General features: G+C 43.0%; 1 protein-coding gene across 2 annotated transcripts in view; it reads left to right on the top strand.

Moving 5' to 3' along the window:
• The window catches only part of LOC130117826 (mannosyl-oligosaccharide 1,2-alpha-mannosidase IC), a 397,190-nt gene that overhangs the window by 365,213 nt on the left and 14,430 nt on the right, over nt 1–17,547 (top strand). The window contains exons 6-8 of one of the 2 annotated variants that reach the window (XM_056286069.1): nt 2,385–2,508; nt 5,618–5,711; nt 10,214–10,329. In XM_056286069.1, coding sequence (XP_056142044.1) covers nt 2,385–2,508; nt 5,618–5,711; nt 10,214–10,329 — 334 coding nt within the window. Of the gene's footprint in view, nt 1–2,381; nt 2,509–5,617; nt 5,712–10,213; nt 10,330–17,547 lie in introns of both variants that reach the window. The other variant, XM_056286071.1, reaches the window with a different exon arrangement.

Here is a 17,547-nt window from a genome sequence, read left to right as displayed (position 1 = left end):
ATTCTGACGGAGCCAAGGAAATAAAACTGAAAGGTGTAATAAAGTTCTGGCCTGAGCTGACTGCAAATGACTGTTAAAAGCCACGGCTCACAATAGCGGAACGTGCGGATGGATCGATGTTCTGTGGACAGGTGTGCTTAATGCCTTTCCTACATCTCTGGAGATGCAGATGGTTATTGATGGCTGTTTGAAAAGGAAGTGAGCCTCTCATTCAAGTCTGCTGCCACTGTTGAGGTGCATTAAGCTACGTCGGGGTACAGAAGGCCAGCAGAACCGTCAAGCAGTCGTTCTTTTGACTTTCTTTTTCTTTTTCTTTGCTGTTGTGTGTGTGCTGCCGGGAGCATGATGAACCGCGTAATACTTTGTAAGTTGCCTCTGGAAACTGATGATAAAGTAAATAAGTAATGCTGATATAGATATTGTGTTATGAAGTTTCCTCTAAAACTTGACCTCCTGAGAATGTGGCTTTGTGAAATACAGGTTGATTTGACTTGAGTAAACACTCACGAAGCTCTGCTGTCCCTGGAAAATCCATTGTCATTTGTTCTTGTTTTGTTTTGCTTGTTTTTTGGGGTGCTGCTGTTCATTAAGAGCTTTCATATTTAACATCGGTGTATGTCTTTTTTTCCTGTGTGTTTTAATATTATGTTCTTATAAATGTTTCTTGTTCTCTGTAGCTGTCTCACCTGCTCTTTTGTGCATGTGGGATGTTTTTCTGTGGATGCAAGCCTGTTGTGAATTTTATACAATTTTGGGACAATAACATGAATCTTGATCATGCGTTTTCCTCAGCATCTACTTCTATTACTACTATTAGTACTACTACTACTACTACTACTGCTACTACTACTTTCGGCTAGTCTCGTTAGGGGGCGCCACAGCGGATCATCTGTTTCCATCTCTTCCTGTCCTCTGCATCTTCCTCCGTCACACCAGCCACCTGCATGTCCTCCCTCACCACATCCATAAACCTCCTCTTTGGCCTTCCTCTTCTCCTCTTTCCTGGCAGCTCCATATTCAGCATCCTTCTCCCAGTATACCCAGCATCTCTCCTCCACACATGTCCAAGCCATCTCAATCTTGTCTCTCTTGTGTTGTCTCCAAACCGTCCAACCTGAGCTGTCCCTCTAATATAATCGTTCCTAATCCTGTCCTTCTTCATCACTCCCAATAAAAATCTTAGCATCTTCAACTCTGCTACCTCCAGCTCTGCCTCCTGTCTGTTTGTCTGTCTCCAAACCATATAATGTAAACCTTCCCTCTAACTCTTGCTGGTACCCTTCTGTCGCAAATCACTCCTTATACTCTTCTCCACCCACTCCACCCTGCCTGCACTCTCTTCTGCAAGCCCCCCGTTACTTTGAACAGTTGACCCCAAGTATTTAAACTCATCCACCTTCGTCATCTCCCTCGCCATTCTACTGTCTTCCCCGTCGTTCATGGATATGTATTCCGTCTTGCTCCTACTGACTTTCATTCCTCTTCTCTCCAGTGCATACCTCCACCTCTCCTCCACCTGCTCCCTACTCTCGCTACAGATGACAATGTCATCTGCAAACATCATAGTCCACGGAGACTCTGAGGCATTTTCCTTGGCATATCCCTGGTCAAACACATGCATGGGTGTGGGGTGAAAGTGTGAGGTTGTAGTTACAGTTAAGGATTTCTTTCAGTGGCAACATCTTGTGGTGATTGTATTATAGTGATCAACCACTTGCACTGTTCAGAAGTGGGACAGAGTCTTTTCCGTACTAACAAAGTTTGAATAATGTTGTGACAAAACTGTCCACTGAAATGCTCAAATATATTTTAAAAGCAAAGTAAAGCATGACATCTCATGTTAAATTTTTTATTTATTTTGTCTTTTCTAAGCTGACATGACATCGGCTTACTTTCTTTTCTGGGGCTCAGACTGCTGTTATTAAAAACGTACTTTAGACAATGGTCTGGGATGTTACTGTAGCCTACAGTCTATTTTAAAAACTCCTGTTGGAAGCTTTGAAGCTAATATTTGTCTGTTAAGTCCAATAAAATCCAAAAGTTGTTTATTACATCATATTTATTTAATAAGTGTACACATATCAATAAGATGGTCCTCCCCCCAAACAAAGACCGAAATCAACTCGACGTTGCAGAGTGATTGACTGCTTATGATGGTCAAATCAGCCTGAGTTGCTGATAACACAATAAGTTGATGCTTGCACAATAAGTCCACGCTAACACAATAAGCTGTTTCCTCTATGCCTGGTGTAACGTCCTGGTGTTATCTTCATGCCGTGTAGGCCACTGAAGGTGGATGTTGGGGTTCGTGCTTGTAATTGTTTGTGTCTGTGTGTGCGTTTTAGCCGTGGTACTCACCCGGTGCGGTGTGTCTTCTGTTGCAGTGGCACCAGTTGGAGCTGGGGCTGGGCTTCAGCCGGGAGCAGCATCCTGGCCGAGTTTGGGACCCTGCACCTGGAATTTCTTCACCTTACCGAGCTCTCTGGGAACCCCATCTACCAGGAAAAGGTCAGCTACGGGGCCTGTTGTCCCCATTTCCCCTTTATCATAGCCGGACTGCTCACGCTGGGAGAATAATTGTTATGAAAAGTGTGAAGAGGAATCCCAATGTCATTGAAGAATGCATCTTTACATTCATAAGTGGATACCATTCTACAATGAGGCATACTTCTGAAGAGGTTGTAGGCTCCTAATGTCTATGATTGACTAATAACACATTTGTTTGTGTTATGAAATCAATAATAAGATGTTTTAACACATTCGTTTAAAGACAATTTGGGTGGACGTCTGGGTAGTGTAGCGGTCTATTCCGTTGCGTACCAACATGGGGATCCCTGGTTTGAATCCCCGTGTGACCTCTGGCTTGACCGGGCATCTCTACAGACACAATTGGCCCTGTTTGCGGGGGGGAAGTCCGATTTGGATATGTGTCCTGGTCACTGCACTAGCACCTCCTCTGGTTGGTCAGGGTGCCTGTTCGGGGGGGGGGGTATCGTGATCCACCCACGTGGTACGCCCTCCTGGGGAAACGCCTCACTGTCGGGAGACAAGAAGCAGCTGGTGTCTCCACATGTATGGGAGGAGGAGGCATGTGGTAGTCTGCAGCCCTCCCTGGATTGGCAGAGGAGATGGGGCAGTGACTGGGACTGCTTGGAAGAGTGGGCTAATTGGCCAAGTATAATTGGGGAGTAAAAGAGGCAACATCTTTTTTTTTCTTGTTTTTTTTTAAGACATTTTGAGTTGCCTGGTTTAGAGGCCACATTTTATCAATTCGGGAGATTCTTTACAGCCATTCTGTCAGAAAGCATGTGACTGGTGAGGACTGCTGATTCATATCGTCAGTGAGTGGTGTACAAACACACAGCTTGAAAATGTGTCAGAGTGTATACGCAGAAGTTGATGTTTCACAATAGCAACAAACTACAGTTGGAGTGTTTTGATGCTCAATGAAGTCCAATTAGAGTGGTTAAGTTCAGCGTTAAGGTAGCTGTTAAATGTACGGTTGGATTTAGGTCATGGTTTAGGGTTGGGTGGGTTTAGGTCATGGTTTAGTTTATGGTTAGGGTGGGTTTAGGTGGTGGTTTAGTTTTGGGTTATGGTGGGTTTAGGTCTTGGTTTAGTTTAGGGTTAGGGTGGGTTTAGGTTGTGGTTTAGTTTAGGGTTAGGGTGGGTTTAGGTTGTGGTTTAGCTTAGGGTTAGGGTGGGTTTAGGTCGTGGTTTAGTTTAGGTTGTGGTTTAGTTTCGTTTAGGGTTAGGGTGGGTAGGGATGGGTATTTTTAGGATTTTATCGATACTACTAGTGTTATCGGTACTGCTTATCGGTTTGGTACTTTATCGATACTCTTATTGGTTCTTTTTGATTATTATGCAAGAAAAAAGACACTTAAGAACAGAATCGACATTGCTTTATTATTCTGTTATATAACTTTATATAAATATAAACAAATATTATTTATTCAGCAGCAACAGCAGCAGCAATGTTTGAAATGCGTCTGAATTAAGTAAATAAGATATAAGCTAAAAAATAAAAGTAGATAAAGAAAAAAAATATATTAAAAATAAATTTTTACAGCAAACGGCTAACGGAAGTTCAAACAAACAAGAACCTAGAACATTATCCTAACAGTTTTTCCGCAGAAAAATCAACATATCTGCCTTCTCCGGCAGGAGTCGTGATCTCTCCTGACTTATAGTGTCCCCGGGTATTAGCCTAGCTAACTCTGTATCTATGGCTTATATATTTGTAGGTAAACAATTAGCTAAGCAATTATATTTTATTTATTGGCTTATCTGTAATAATTGGTTATTAGCCTAGCTAACTCCGTATGTATGGCTTATATATTTGTAGCTAAACAATTAGCTAAGCAATTATATTGTATTTATTCGCCTATTTGTAATAATTGGTTATTAGCCTAGCTAACTCTGTATCTATGGCTTATATATTTGTAGTTAAACAATTAGCTAAGCAATTATATTTTATTTATTGGCCTATTTGTAATAATTTGTTATTAGCCTAGCTAACTCTATCTATGGCTTATATATATTTGTAGCTAAACAATTAGCTAAGCAATTATATTTTATTTATTGGCCTATTCGTAATAATTGGTTATTAGCCTAGCTAACTCCGTATCTATGGCTCATACGGCTTACCTGCAGTGGATGTGGATGGAACACTATGAGCAAAGCAGTCGAAAATGCCGCATTTCTGCAGATTAATACCATGTTTTGACAAAAGATGTTTTGACAGATTGCTTGTATTGCCACCCTTACTGGCAAATGATTTGTTGCACTTGTGGCAGCGAGCGTTGTTGTCATCGACTTTTGAAAAATACACCCAAACTTTTGAACGTTTAGTTCTCTCCTCCATGATGAGCCCTTGAGAAGAGCTGTCTGTGTGTGTGTGTGTGAGCGAGTGTGTGGAGCACAGCACAGCTCCGCCCCTCGCGCTGTAAGAGAGAGAGACAGAGAGATGGAGAAAACGGCGAACAAGATTATGTTCGCGACGTTTAAATTCCTTGAAAAACACAATTGCCACAATATAAATCTCACTCCATGATTTCTCGAGTACCTACCGACTACCGATAGCAGAACCGAAAACGTCGGATCTTAAAAATACTCTGGTTTTTACTAATTTAGAACCGGTTCCCGTTTAGAATCGGGTTTCGGGGGGCATCCCTAAGGGTGGGTTTAGGTTGTGGTTTACTTTAGGGTTTGGGTGGGTTTAGGTTGTGGTTTAGTTTAGGGTGGCTGGTTTGGATTTTGGTTTAGTCAGGTGCTTTTTGTGAGAATGTCTATGGAGACCTCAGCTCCTCACTTGGCAATCCAAAGTGTTTTTATGTGTTAGAACATCATGTTTGTGATTGGTACATGAGCTGTTAGACATTGATAAAGTGATTGCTAAAAACTTAGACACCTTTATAAAGTATACCTTACTGTGAGGTGGTACCCAGACATGTTTTCACTTACAATATTCACCATGCTTTTGTACTTTTAAGTGTAACATGGTCATGTTGTGCTAAAGTTTCAATCAATAATCCATGTGAATGCAGTGTCATATATAATATATATCCTGTTTTATATATATATGTGTGTGTGTGTGTTTTATTATCTTTTTCAGGTCATGAATGTCAGAAAAGTGCTGAACAAGATTGAAAAACCCCACGGGCTGTATCCCAACTTCCTCAGTCCAGTCAGTGGAAACTGGGTCCAGCGTGAGTGATGTAGTCCTGTGTAGTTGTATTGTCTGGTTCATCCTTTGAGGAATGTGGGTCCATGTACATTTAAATGTTTGGTAACACTTTAGTATGGGGAACATAAAAAAACTTAATTACTAGTGAATTAGTAATGATTAAGATGTCACTTTAGTATGGGGAACATATTCTAAGTAACAAAAACTTAATTTAGAGTAATGTAACACTATGAACACTTGTAGTTTTGTGTTTTGTTATGTAAGAACAGACCATATTCATTAAGTGTTAGTAAGGGAGAATAACTCTTCTTGTGGTACTACCACCTTATAAAGGCCATACTAAGCAAAGCATATTGAGATGGTACTACTAATAAGCAATACTTCTGAGGTTATAGAGGGAAAACTCATAGTTAATGGCTTACTGGTTGTATAATAAGGCCATGCAGAATAAGGCATTAATGAGTATGTAATAATGACCAATTAAGAGCCAATATGTTGCTAATTTGCATGCTACTAAGCACCTAATTAATGGTGACTATGTTCTGTATAGTAAAGTGTTACTAAGTGTTTTCGAAAAGTTGGGACATGAAAAGCAAAAATAAATATGTATTTTTTTGAAATGTGATTATAACCATCACTCTGGTGTCCCCAATGTGCACACGAATTGGACAGCTTCAAAATACATCTTCTCCAGGGTGCCCGGGTAGCGTAGCGGTCTATTCTGTTGAGTACCAACACACTGGCGTTGCTGGTTTGAATCCCTGTGTCAATTGGTTGTGTCTGTGGGTGGGAAGCTGGATGTGGGTGTGTGTCCTGGTTGCTACACTAGTGCCTCCTCTGGTTGGTTGGGGCGCCTGTTGGGGGGGGGGGGACAGTCTGATCTTTCCACGCGTTATGTGCCCCTGGTGAAACTCCTCAGTGTCAGGTGAAAAGAAGTGGGTGGTGGTGCCATGTGTATCGGAGGAGACGTGTGGTAGTTTGTAGGCCTCCCCGGATCAGCAGAGGGGGTGGAGCAACGACTGGGGTAATTGGCCAGGTACGATTAGGGCGAAAATCTAAAAAAATGCCATCTTCTCTAAGCTGTGACACGATGTTAGTGAGACAGTACGTGTCAGTGTAAAAGTCGTACACTATGAAGACAAACACAGTTGTGAGCAACAATGGATGCAGCAGTGTTGTCATAATGTAAGAAATGCATGTCGAGAATATAAGCCCCTTTTGAACAGTTGACCCCAGTGGCATCACACATGCATCTTTGCCAATCATTACCTCCTTGGCTGAGGTAAAAACTAATGCCCTTTTCCCACTGCATGGTACTGGGTCAAGTCTACTGTACTGGCTTTACTTTTTGGGATTTGGTTTTCCACTGCATAGTATCTGCTCATGGTGAAGCCCTGCTGGTCATTTCTGGCTGTGTTGACTAGTATTTTTGTATAACCTGATATTTATATTTAAATAAATCGAAATAAACATACTGTATTTATTTCTTTATAGTGGTATTTTAATGTCACCTTCTAGTATGGGCTCAGCTCACCTGGAACCTTGATGGAGGTGGTACCAAAAAAAGTACTGGTACCAGGTACTATCCTTAACTTTTACCCAATGGAAAACCAAAAAAGTGAGTAGAGTTGAGTTGAGCTGGTACCCTGCAGTGGAAAACGTGCATAAGAGGTATAAGAGGTACGTATACTGATGTGTGGAAGTATCCAGGGGGGTGATTTTGTCTCAGAGCTGGTGTGGTTGTCAGGGTTTAAATTGGCAGTACAAGTTGACTTGTGACATTTTCCCTGTGGAGGACATTCTAAACATTCCACCATTCATTTCCATGGAGATCTGTATAACCAACCCCCCCCCCCCCAGACACAAACACACACACACAAGAAAGAAATGATGATTATGAAGATCTAGTCAATTGTTTCTAAAGAAACCATGACGCTAACATCCCCCTCTAGAGGATTGTCTGATTGGGCCTTTATGTAAAATTTATTCATAAGTATTTTTAAAAAGCAGATGTAGAGTGTTTCAGAGAAAGTAAAAATAAAAATTTGTTTTAACCCAAATTCAGGGCTTAAATCAGGTGACGGGCATGAGTGTGAGTCCATGAACACTGGGATGGCATCCTGTGCTTTGCCTGTGCCCCTCTGTACAGGGTTAGTGGGTGGGTCAGGGAGGGCATCTGATGTAAAACTCTGCCAAATCATTATGGGGCTTGATAAGACCATAGCGGATCTGTTGAGTTTCTATGCTGGATTGGTCAAGGTGTGGGTTGACTAGGCTTCTTCTGTACCAGAATGGTGCCGGTGTGGTAGTTCTCCCATGGTGCCTTTTAAGAACTGGCCCACATTTTGACAGGTTTGATAACCAAACTGAACATGATGTAGTGGAAGTTAGGTCATTTCTGCAGGGAAAAAAAAACATTGTGGTCAGTAACTTGGTACTTAGCCTGGTTTTAGATTTTTTCCATCCTGTGCCATTTTTTGGCAGTTCCCTTCTTATGATGTCTATAATCCTTCCTTATCTTCTTCAGTTTGTTTAGGATTTGTTCCATTGCTCTACTCAAGCTTTCATGTTGGTTTTACTCATTTTATCAAAATGGTGGGGAATTTGTTGTTTGGACTGTGAAACTAAACATCAATAGACATGTGTCAAAGGTTAAGGGGTGGCAAATGTCTTGCAGTAGGCCCTCCTATAGTCACTGACGTCAGGTTCCAACTTCTGGTCCAGTGATTTTGTGGTGCTGCACTGGCACCAGTCTTTTTTTGGTGGAAAAGTGTGGAGCTGGTTCTAGATTAGGCACCGGCACCAGGGTGGTGGAAAAGGATCTAATGACCTCCACTGGTGGTGTGCCTTCAGAGGGTACTGATGGAAGCTTTAAAATCCATTGTGGTCACTCCTGAGAAATGGAGCAAGACAAAAGAACAAGAAGAAGGGCTTAAATATAATTTCCAATCCAGTGTTTGAGAGAGCAGGGGAGGTTCATTGTGCAGGAGAAGCCAGACCGGTATGGTGTGCAGGATTTTATGAGGGGCTATTTTTGGTCAAAATTACAACATCAACCCATTTATAGTATATGAAGTAGTGTTTTGATTCTGCTTCCCCTATCTTAAGCTTTCCCCTTCCTCTCTTATCATGTGATGGACCTCGTCTGTGACGTTGACTCTTCATTGCAGATCACAAGGCCCGTCATATTTTGAGCCCCTCGTCCATGTCATCCACGTGTCTGAGTATTCGGTTTCATTTTTAATAAAAAGGCTCATATTTTTGGCAATATGAGCCCCTTTGCTTAGGGTTATTAAAATGATGAATTCAATTACTTCAGGAAATTGGATCTTTCCGAGTCACCTGAAAGGAGGTGTGGAAAAACAGTGGTTGGAAGACGTTGGTTTATAAAGGGCATTAATGTGGACAATGACCTGGGTTATTTGTGGGAGAATGACTGTTGAGAAACTGGTAGCACAAAGTGAGAGGAAGCCTTGGCTCTCCTCCTGTCTGTCATTGGGGAGGATGAGCACAGTGTTTCATGTGATAACCTTGCGGGGGAGTGTTCAAAAAGTTGTGCATGGTCTCACTTGTTCATGAGTGTGCACATGTGCATGTGTGTGTGGGTGGATGGTGATTCATGTGTAACTTCATTGCAACTTCATATCATCATATCCTGCATTCAGACCCCAAGTCAGGAAAACCAACAGTCAACCATTTGTCTTGTTTCCTTTTGTACTTGTGAGCTTTGATTTAATGTCTAATTTTAATTTTGAAACTGCTCAATCAACTGTTTTCAGACCACCAACTCTGTATGTGTTGTATTGTAACTGTATTGGGAGAAAGTATAGGTGTGGGGCGTCTGGGTAGTGTTGCAGTCTATTGTGTTGTCTATCAACATGGGGATCGCTCCCTACAGGTTGGTTGGGTGTGTCTAAAGACACAATTGGCTGTGTGCGTGGGTGGGAAGGTGAATGTGGGTATGTGTCTTGGTCGCTGTAGTAGCGCCTCTTCTGGTCAGTTGGGGCGCCTGTTTGAGGTGGACCTGGGGGGAATAGCGTGATCTTCCCATGCAGTACATCCGTGTGGTGAAACTCCTCTGTCAGGTGAAAAGAAGTTGCTGGTGACTTGACATGTATTAGAGGAGGCATGTGGTAGTCTGCAGCCCTCTCTGGATTTAACTGGCTGAGTACAATTGGGGGGGGGGGGGAAGGGAGGGGGTGTATAGGTCTACCAAGTAGTCCATATGCATGTATGCATAATTTGCTCCAGATTCAGGTGAGATGAGAGATTGTGAAAAGAGAGGTCATATTAAACGTGTGTTTATGGTTGGACGTTAGGGGTAAAGGTGATCAGAAGAAAGTGTCACAATGCACAGGAAGTTCCAACAATGCAGTTTGGATGTTGAACAGTACATGTGCCCAACTTGATATGATCACAGAGAGCTGAATGAGAAGTCCAAAAATCTTTTGTGTTCTCCTGCCCAACTACAGAATGTATTTTCCTTACCTTTCTTTTGTGATGCTGTTCCCATTCTCCTCTTAGATCATGTTTCCATCGGAGGCCTGGGGGATAGCTTCTACGAGTATCTGATCAAATCATATCTGATGTCAGACAAGACGGACGAGGAGGCGAAGAAAATGTATTACACCGCACTGGAGGTATGGAAACGACTGTAATCTCACAGTGCAAAGAGACGGAGGCACATGATCAGGGAACAGCTGCTTACTGGGTATACATGTGTGCCATTGTATCCTGAGTGCCTTGTCATGAGCGTGTGCATGGTGTGGCGGGGTTGATCTTGGTGGCAGTGGTGTAGGGGCAAGAGGAGGCATTGTTAGGATCTTGAAATATTGTGGGCTTTACTTAGTGCAGTCCAGAAATCTTTAGATTTTCCAGTGATAATTGCACCATTTTCAAGTGAGTTTCAGAGTAAAATGAAAATAGGATGTGTGACACTTTGCTTTACAAGAGGTTCCAGTTGGTTGTGTAGGCTGCTTTCACAACATGAAGTCATCATAAACAAAATGAGTGCAGTCTGAGTGTTTGTTCAACTTTATTATTTTTATTTTTAGTAGCAGGAGTAAAACCCCAAGAAAACATAGTCCTGATGGTGATGGAGCAGTTGAATGGTAGACTGCATGTAGCCAGTGCTTTGTTTAGTTTTACAAACTTGACTAACCTCATAGCTTTTGCTTCTGTTGTGTGATGAGATTCCAGATTCTTTATTTGTTACGTCTCTTTATACAAGTACAAGAGAGCAAACTTTTTGTGTTTCGGTTCCTCAGCAGTGTGCAACAATAGTAATCAAATAAGGGAACAACCCAAAAAAAGTAATCATGATAAATAGTGTGTGATGTATGTAAGTTGCCGTGTGTGTGTGTGTAGTTGTTTGCATAGTTTGTGTGTGTGTGTGTGTGTGTAAAGTGATGATTTGCTGAAGACCACAGGTCAGTACTATGAGTCTGGCATCAGGTTTAGTGTGTTTAATGTTCTTTGTTGAAAAGCCTGGTTGCTTGGGGGAAAAAGCTGTTCTGGAGCCTACTGGTCCAGGGTTTGAGGCTGTGGTTCTGCTCGCCTGATGGCAGCAGCTGGAACAGTCCATAGTTGGGGGTCTGGGGTCTTTGATAATGCTATGGGCTTTGTGGACACAGTGTGCATGGTTTTTGTCCTGGATGGAGGGAAGCTGATATCAACCGATGTCCTGGGCTGTCTACACAACCTTTTGCAGTGTGTTGTGGGTGGTACAGTTCCCATGTCAGGTGGTGATGCATCCGGTCTGGATGCTCTCAGTTGTGCCTTTGTAGAGGGCCCGTAGAATCTTGGGCGCCATGCTGAACTAGTTCAGTTGCCTGAGGTGAAAGAGGCATTGCTGTGCCCTTTTCACCATACAGCTGGTGTGTTCATCCCAGGTGGGGTCCTCGGTAATGTGGACTCCGAGCAAGTTGCAGTTCTTGACTCTGTGCAGCAGTCCTGTTGATGGTGATGGGGTTGAGGCTGTCACATCAACGGCACTGCTGCTTTTGAACTGTGACAAACTGTGTTAAGTCTGTCTTGTGTATGTGATATGTCCTCATTCTTCTGTCTCTAGTAGATGTTTTGGTGTTTCCTCTGTCTGTTGCACTTGTCATCATGTCTGTTCTGTCCTCTTCTGTCCTGCCCTGGTCATAAAAAGGATGTAGTCAGCGTATGCCAATCAAAACACCTGTTGTGTTTCCATGTGATGAGTAGGTCATAAAGACATGTTATTTATCAGTTTGTTTTACTGATAATTATTTGAACACACCAACCAATATCAGCTTAATGTAAAGCAAAGCAGCAATGCACTATTCCATCCTATAGGGGCTGAATAGCTGTCAGTGTTCATTACATGTTTTGGTCTTGTCCAAACCTGACATGGAATGGCAGTGGACAATTGCAGTTTGTTGGACATGTTATTTGTTTGTAAATGGAGTTAAAATGTGTTTTGAAAGTGTTGTTTATGATCTTTCGCTAAGTGTCAATGATAGTCTTTGATTTTATGCCCAAATGTAACTGTTTGTGGTTATTGACTAATCAGAGTTGAAGAAAGTGCTATAAAATTGCAACTGGATTGACTCCATATGTGTTGACAGAGACACAACATAGCAACATTATTGGATTCAGTTACAGGCCAATATTCAGTGTAGCAATAGATGTACATCATTCATCATACTACTGCTATTTATTACTTATTGCAGTGCAGTGATTCTGTGCTGTCTGTCTATCTGATAATATCCTCACGGTTTCATGTCTTCCTTTGTTGTGTTGTTCTTTGTGTGTCTCTTGTATTGGTTCCATTAACATTGTGGCACTCTCATGTGCTGAGTCATCTGCTGCTATAGCAACAGGAGATAACTTTTCTTCTACCTCCTCTTGGCTTGCCTGCGTCTTGTTGCCTTCATTCTTTTTATGTCCATAGACTTCAAGTCTTGCCTCAGTGTATTAGCTAGCTAGCTACCACCACATGTCAACAATGACAAGCTGTCTAAGCAATGTGGCTCTTGCTCACTGTGTCTGAGACACACAGGACATGTGCTTATGTCAAGCAGTGCGAAGTAGATATGCTGCTGTAATGACACAGAGGACCCAAAACGTACTTGCTTTTTGATCAATGATGTGACATTATTTGTGGGGGCTTTAATGCATGAGCAGCTTGACAGGAATAGATCTGGGACTATTTGTAAAACATTTGGGATTGTAGACATAAAAAGTTTTTGATTTGTGATTCTGGTCCTAGTTGGAGGTGCCAGAGTTTGTTTGCTGTGTATTTTATTCCTGACATGGTGTTGACAATCTTCAGTTGTAAAAGTGTGCATGAAGACTCAAAGTAGGTGTTGTTGCTGGTGAGAAACACACACATGCATATGCATTTAATGCTGTTTGTTATTAGCTGGATTTGTTGTGTGAGAAAATAAAGCATACTGCTTTGGGTAACCTTTTTTTTAATACCATAGATGATTGCTTTCGACTACTCTAAAGAGATCTCCTATGTAATCAAAGGGTTAAGCCAGAGGTGAAAAATGTTGCTATTGCTTTTCACACAGTTCGTGGGTAATTGACAGGATAACTTTTTAGGCTCTGGTAGTGATTTTCATTATTCACAATTGCAGGTACATAGGAATAGATGGGGCAAGAGACATTTCAGCAGATACATTACAGTCATTTAGTTGACAATTTTATCCAAAGCGACTTACAATAAGTGTATCATTTAATGTAGGAAATTAGCAGAAGTAGTAGTCATCAGAGGTCATAAGTGCAGCTAAGCAAGCATTTGAGAGCAAAACCAGTGGTAGAGTTTTTTATTTATTTATTTTTTACATGAGTGAATACAATAAGTGTTAAGAGCAAGTAACAGGTTAGTAGTTGTTGAAGAGGTGAGTTTTCAACTTGTGCTGAAAGATGGGTAGCGACTCTGCTGTCCTGACATCAGTGGGGAGTTTATTCCACTACTGTGGGGCCAGGACAGAAAAGAGCCGTGATCGGGTTGACCGGCAGCAGGGGCCTCTGAGCGACTGGGCAACCAGGCGTCCCGAGGCAGCAGAGCCAAGTGGTTGGGTGTGGTTATAGGGCTTGACTGTGGCTTGGAGATAGGAAGGAGTTGTTCTTTTCACTGTGCTGTAGGTTAGCACCAGAGTCTTAAACTGGATGTGAGCAGCTACTGGGAGTCAGTGTAGGGATATGAGAAGGGGGGTTGTGTGGGTGAACTTATGGCGGTTGAATACCAGATGAGCTGCAGCTGTTTGAACAAGCTCCAGAGGTCTGATGGCTGATGCTGGGGTGCCACCAAGGAGGGAGTTGCCATAGGCCAGTTGGGAGATGACCAGAGGCCAGATGAGCAGTTGTGCTGTGTTGTCGGTGAGGAATGAGTGAATCCTCATGGTGTTCTAGAGGGGAATCTGCAGGAGTGAGCAACCGATTCAGTGTTTGTGTAGGATCACACCCAGATTTTTTGCAGTATGGTTTGGTGTTGGTGTGGGCAACCTTTCTCCGGGAGGAACATCAGCTGTGTTTTGAAAGATTGAGCTTCAGGTGGTGTGTTGCCATCCACTTGGAGATGTCAGTCAAGCGTGCAGCAATGTGTGTCAGAGGGAGGAAAGCACAAGATCAGCTGGGTGTTATTGGTATAACAATGGTAAGAGAAGTCATGTGAGTTTCTAATAGAACGTATGGATGTTGTGTACAGAGAGAACAGGAGAGAATCCAGAACTGAATCTTGTGGGATTGCTGAAGTCAGTCTGTGACCCAGATTCCCTCCATGTCACCTGGTAGTAGTGACTTGTCAGGTAGGATGCAACCATTGTGCAGAGCCTGTGACATCCAGCCTGTTGAGGGTAGAGAGGAGGATGTGGTGGTTCATTGTGTTGAGTGAAGCTGAGAGGTCCAGGAGTATCAGGACAGAGGAGAGAATTTGGTTTTGCCGAGTGCAGCGATTCTGTTACTGCAAGGAGGGTTGTTTCTGTTGGGTGACTCACCCTGTCCAGACTGGTTGGGGTCCAAAGGAAGTTGGTTAAAGACAGCATGTTTGAAAGTTTTGGTTATAAAGGGTAGAAGGGAAACCGGTCTGTGGTTTTTGATGTCAGATGGGTTAAGTGATGGATTGTTGAGAAGGGGGGTGACTCTAGCAGTCTTGAAGGCAGGTGGAAAGCATTTTGTCTGGAGTGAGGTGGGTTAGAAAGGGAAGTAGTTCAGGTGGTATAGATTGAAGAGGAGGGGGAGGGGACTGGGTTAAGGGAGCATGTGGTAGGGTGACTGGATGTGATGAGGAAGAGGTGAGTGAGGTGGGATAGGGTGGAACATGGACAGTGTAGAGGGAGTGCTAGCTTGGTGGCGAGAAAATGAGGTTGTGATGTGGTTTACATTCTTGTCCAAAAAGTTAGTGAAGTCATCAGGGAGAAGGGAAGAAGTAGGAGGAGGTTGAAGAATTGTAGAGAAGATTTCAAAGAGGATTAGAGGCCGAGGATTGGATTTTAGAGTGATAGAAGGCAGCTTTAGCAGTTGATAGTGAAGAGAAGAGATTGGAAGTTGAGAAGGTCCTGTGGGGGTTTGGCTTTTCTTCATTTTTGCTCTGCAACTCTTAGGCTCTGTCTGTCTGTATGTGCCGAGTTGGACAGCCAAGAGGCAGGTGGAGGCCTGGATGTGAGGAGACAAGATTGTGCCGAAAAGAAGAGAGGGTAGAGAGAAGATGATTCAGGTGTTGGGAGCATGGAGGAAAGATCAGTGGTGGAGAGAGAGTTGAGGTGTGTATGGGTTCAAATTATGTGAGTAGGGGGAGGGGCTGAGGGTGGACAAGAGTGGGAGAGAGAGTAGGATATGAAATAGTGGTCAGAGAGGAGGGGAGTCACAGAGAGATTGGAAATAGTGCTGTGTTTTGTGAAGATAAGATTCCACAGGTTGCTGGTGTTGTGGGTAGGAGGAGAGGGTGAGAGGTCCCAGGAGGACAGCAAAGAGAGAAGATGATCCAGGTTTGTCAGTGTGGATGTAGCAGTCACTGAGAAGGATAAGTGCAGAGTCATAATCAGGGAATTGTGAGAGAAGTGTGTCAAGCTCCTGCAGAAAGTCCCCATGGGGCCCTGGCGGGTAGTATGAAATCACAATGGTGAGTTTGAGTGGTTAAGAGACAGTAACAGCATGACATTCAAAAGAGGGTGGAGATAGTTGTGGAACGGAAACAACAGAGTTTTTCTACTTTGGGGAGAGCAGCAGGGCAGTACCAGCACCTTGCCTCGCAGTTGTGGGAGTGTGAGAAAGAGTGTATCTGTGATTGATAGGCAGGTGTGGTAGTGTTTTCTGGCATGACCCAGGTGTCAGGTAGAGTAAGTGTGTGTAGCCTGAGGTGAATTCCGCTTTCGGCACTGCAGACTGGCAATTCAGGCCCCTTTCCGTCACCAGCTGGTCAACGGCAGCAGAGAGGGTGGAGTAGATGAGCTTGGTTGGGTCCCAGCATCCACGGTAGCTGTGGGAAGAGCAAAGCACAGGAAAGGCACAGTTTATACAAGGTACCCGAAAGCCGTCCGTCCTTGCCTCGGTCCTCGCTTGCCGAAGTCGTGGCTTGAAAAAGTCAGGCTTGCCTTTGTTCACTCCAGCCTTCGTTCGCTTCGGCCCTTCGTTTGCCTGACGCTTGCAAGCTGACGCTTCCAAACGAGCACCGCTCATTTAAAGAACACTGATTGCTAATTGTCTGCCAGGACTGCCAGTTACAACTTGGCCACTCAAAACCCAATTGGCCAAATACCTCAAATGAAACCAGCTGTCACCAATTTCTGGCCTATTGGCCAGAAACTGCCCACATATGTATGTAAAACTCTGATCACACTTCTCAAAAACGATTAAAACTGTGAACAAGTTACCAAGGAATATATTTACAAGCTACACAACAAGAAATATGTAAGGACACACTAAGGGAAAAACAACTACAGCTCAAATAAGATCCCACAACAAACCAGCAGCAGATCTACAGAAAAAAGGACCAACACTCAAGCAGCTAGAATAACACTAATCGCAACTTCTTAAGCAAAACAAATTATACTTACTGTATTCTACACGAGCTACAATTCAGAATCACTCCAGAAGTTAAATGTGCACAATAATAACAACAATAAACCTTATTTATACAGCACTTTTACTCTTGCAGCACAGTGACACAACGGTTAACACAGTCACCTCACAGCAAGAAAGTCCTGCATTCAAGCCCCAGCTTAGTCCAAACTTGGGGGTCATCCTGACTTATCCTCTAGGTGGACTTTACATGTTCTCCCCATGTCTACATGGCTTTCCTCCCACAATCCAAAAACAGGAAGGTCAGGTGAATCAGCTACACTACATTATCCTAGGTGTACATGTATGTGTATGTGTGTGGGCCCTAGAAAGCTATATCAGTCTGTCCAGAGTGTCTCCCCACCTGCCACCAAATGACTACTCAGTTAGGCTCCAGCATCCTGAGAGCAAGACAAGCAGTGTAGATGATAAATTAATGAATATATACTTTCAAGCAGCTGAAGAATGCCAAAAAACACCTTCGGTCTATGTCGGTCAGCTTTTAATGTTTATAAACATTGATTTCTTTAATCTTCATTTTGTATTTACTATTACACCACCATTCTCTCATTAACTCCACTAGAGCAGCAATTTCAATTGAAACTAAAATGCCTTCATCGATGTACAAATTATGGATATTGTGCCTCACAGTCTGCTGACGATAGTGACTGTCTGCCACAGTGGGACCTGACCCATGACCTGTAATTTCACTTTAACACAATTTTCAACGTTCTTTGTCTACTCACTGAACATTCACAGGCACATATACAATTTGATGTAATTATCACAGACCGCAGGGAAGAACACACAAAACTAAGATTCCG

This window comes from Lampris incognitus, chromosome 9, assembly GCF_029633865.1.
Source record: "Lampris incognitus isolate fLamInc1 chromosome 9, fLamInc1.hap2, whole genome shotgun sequence".
In the NCBI taxonomy this organism is placed as follows: domain Eukaryota; kingdom Metazoa; phylum Chordata; class Actinopteri; order Lampriformes; family Lampridae; genus Lampris; species Lampris incognitus.
This window is presented reverse-complemented; position numbering and strand designations above follow the sequence as displayed.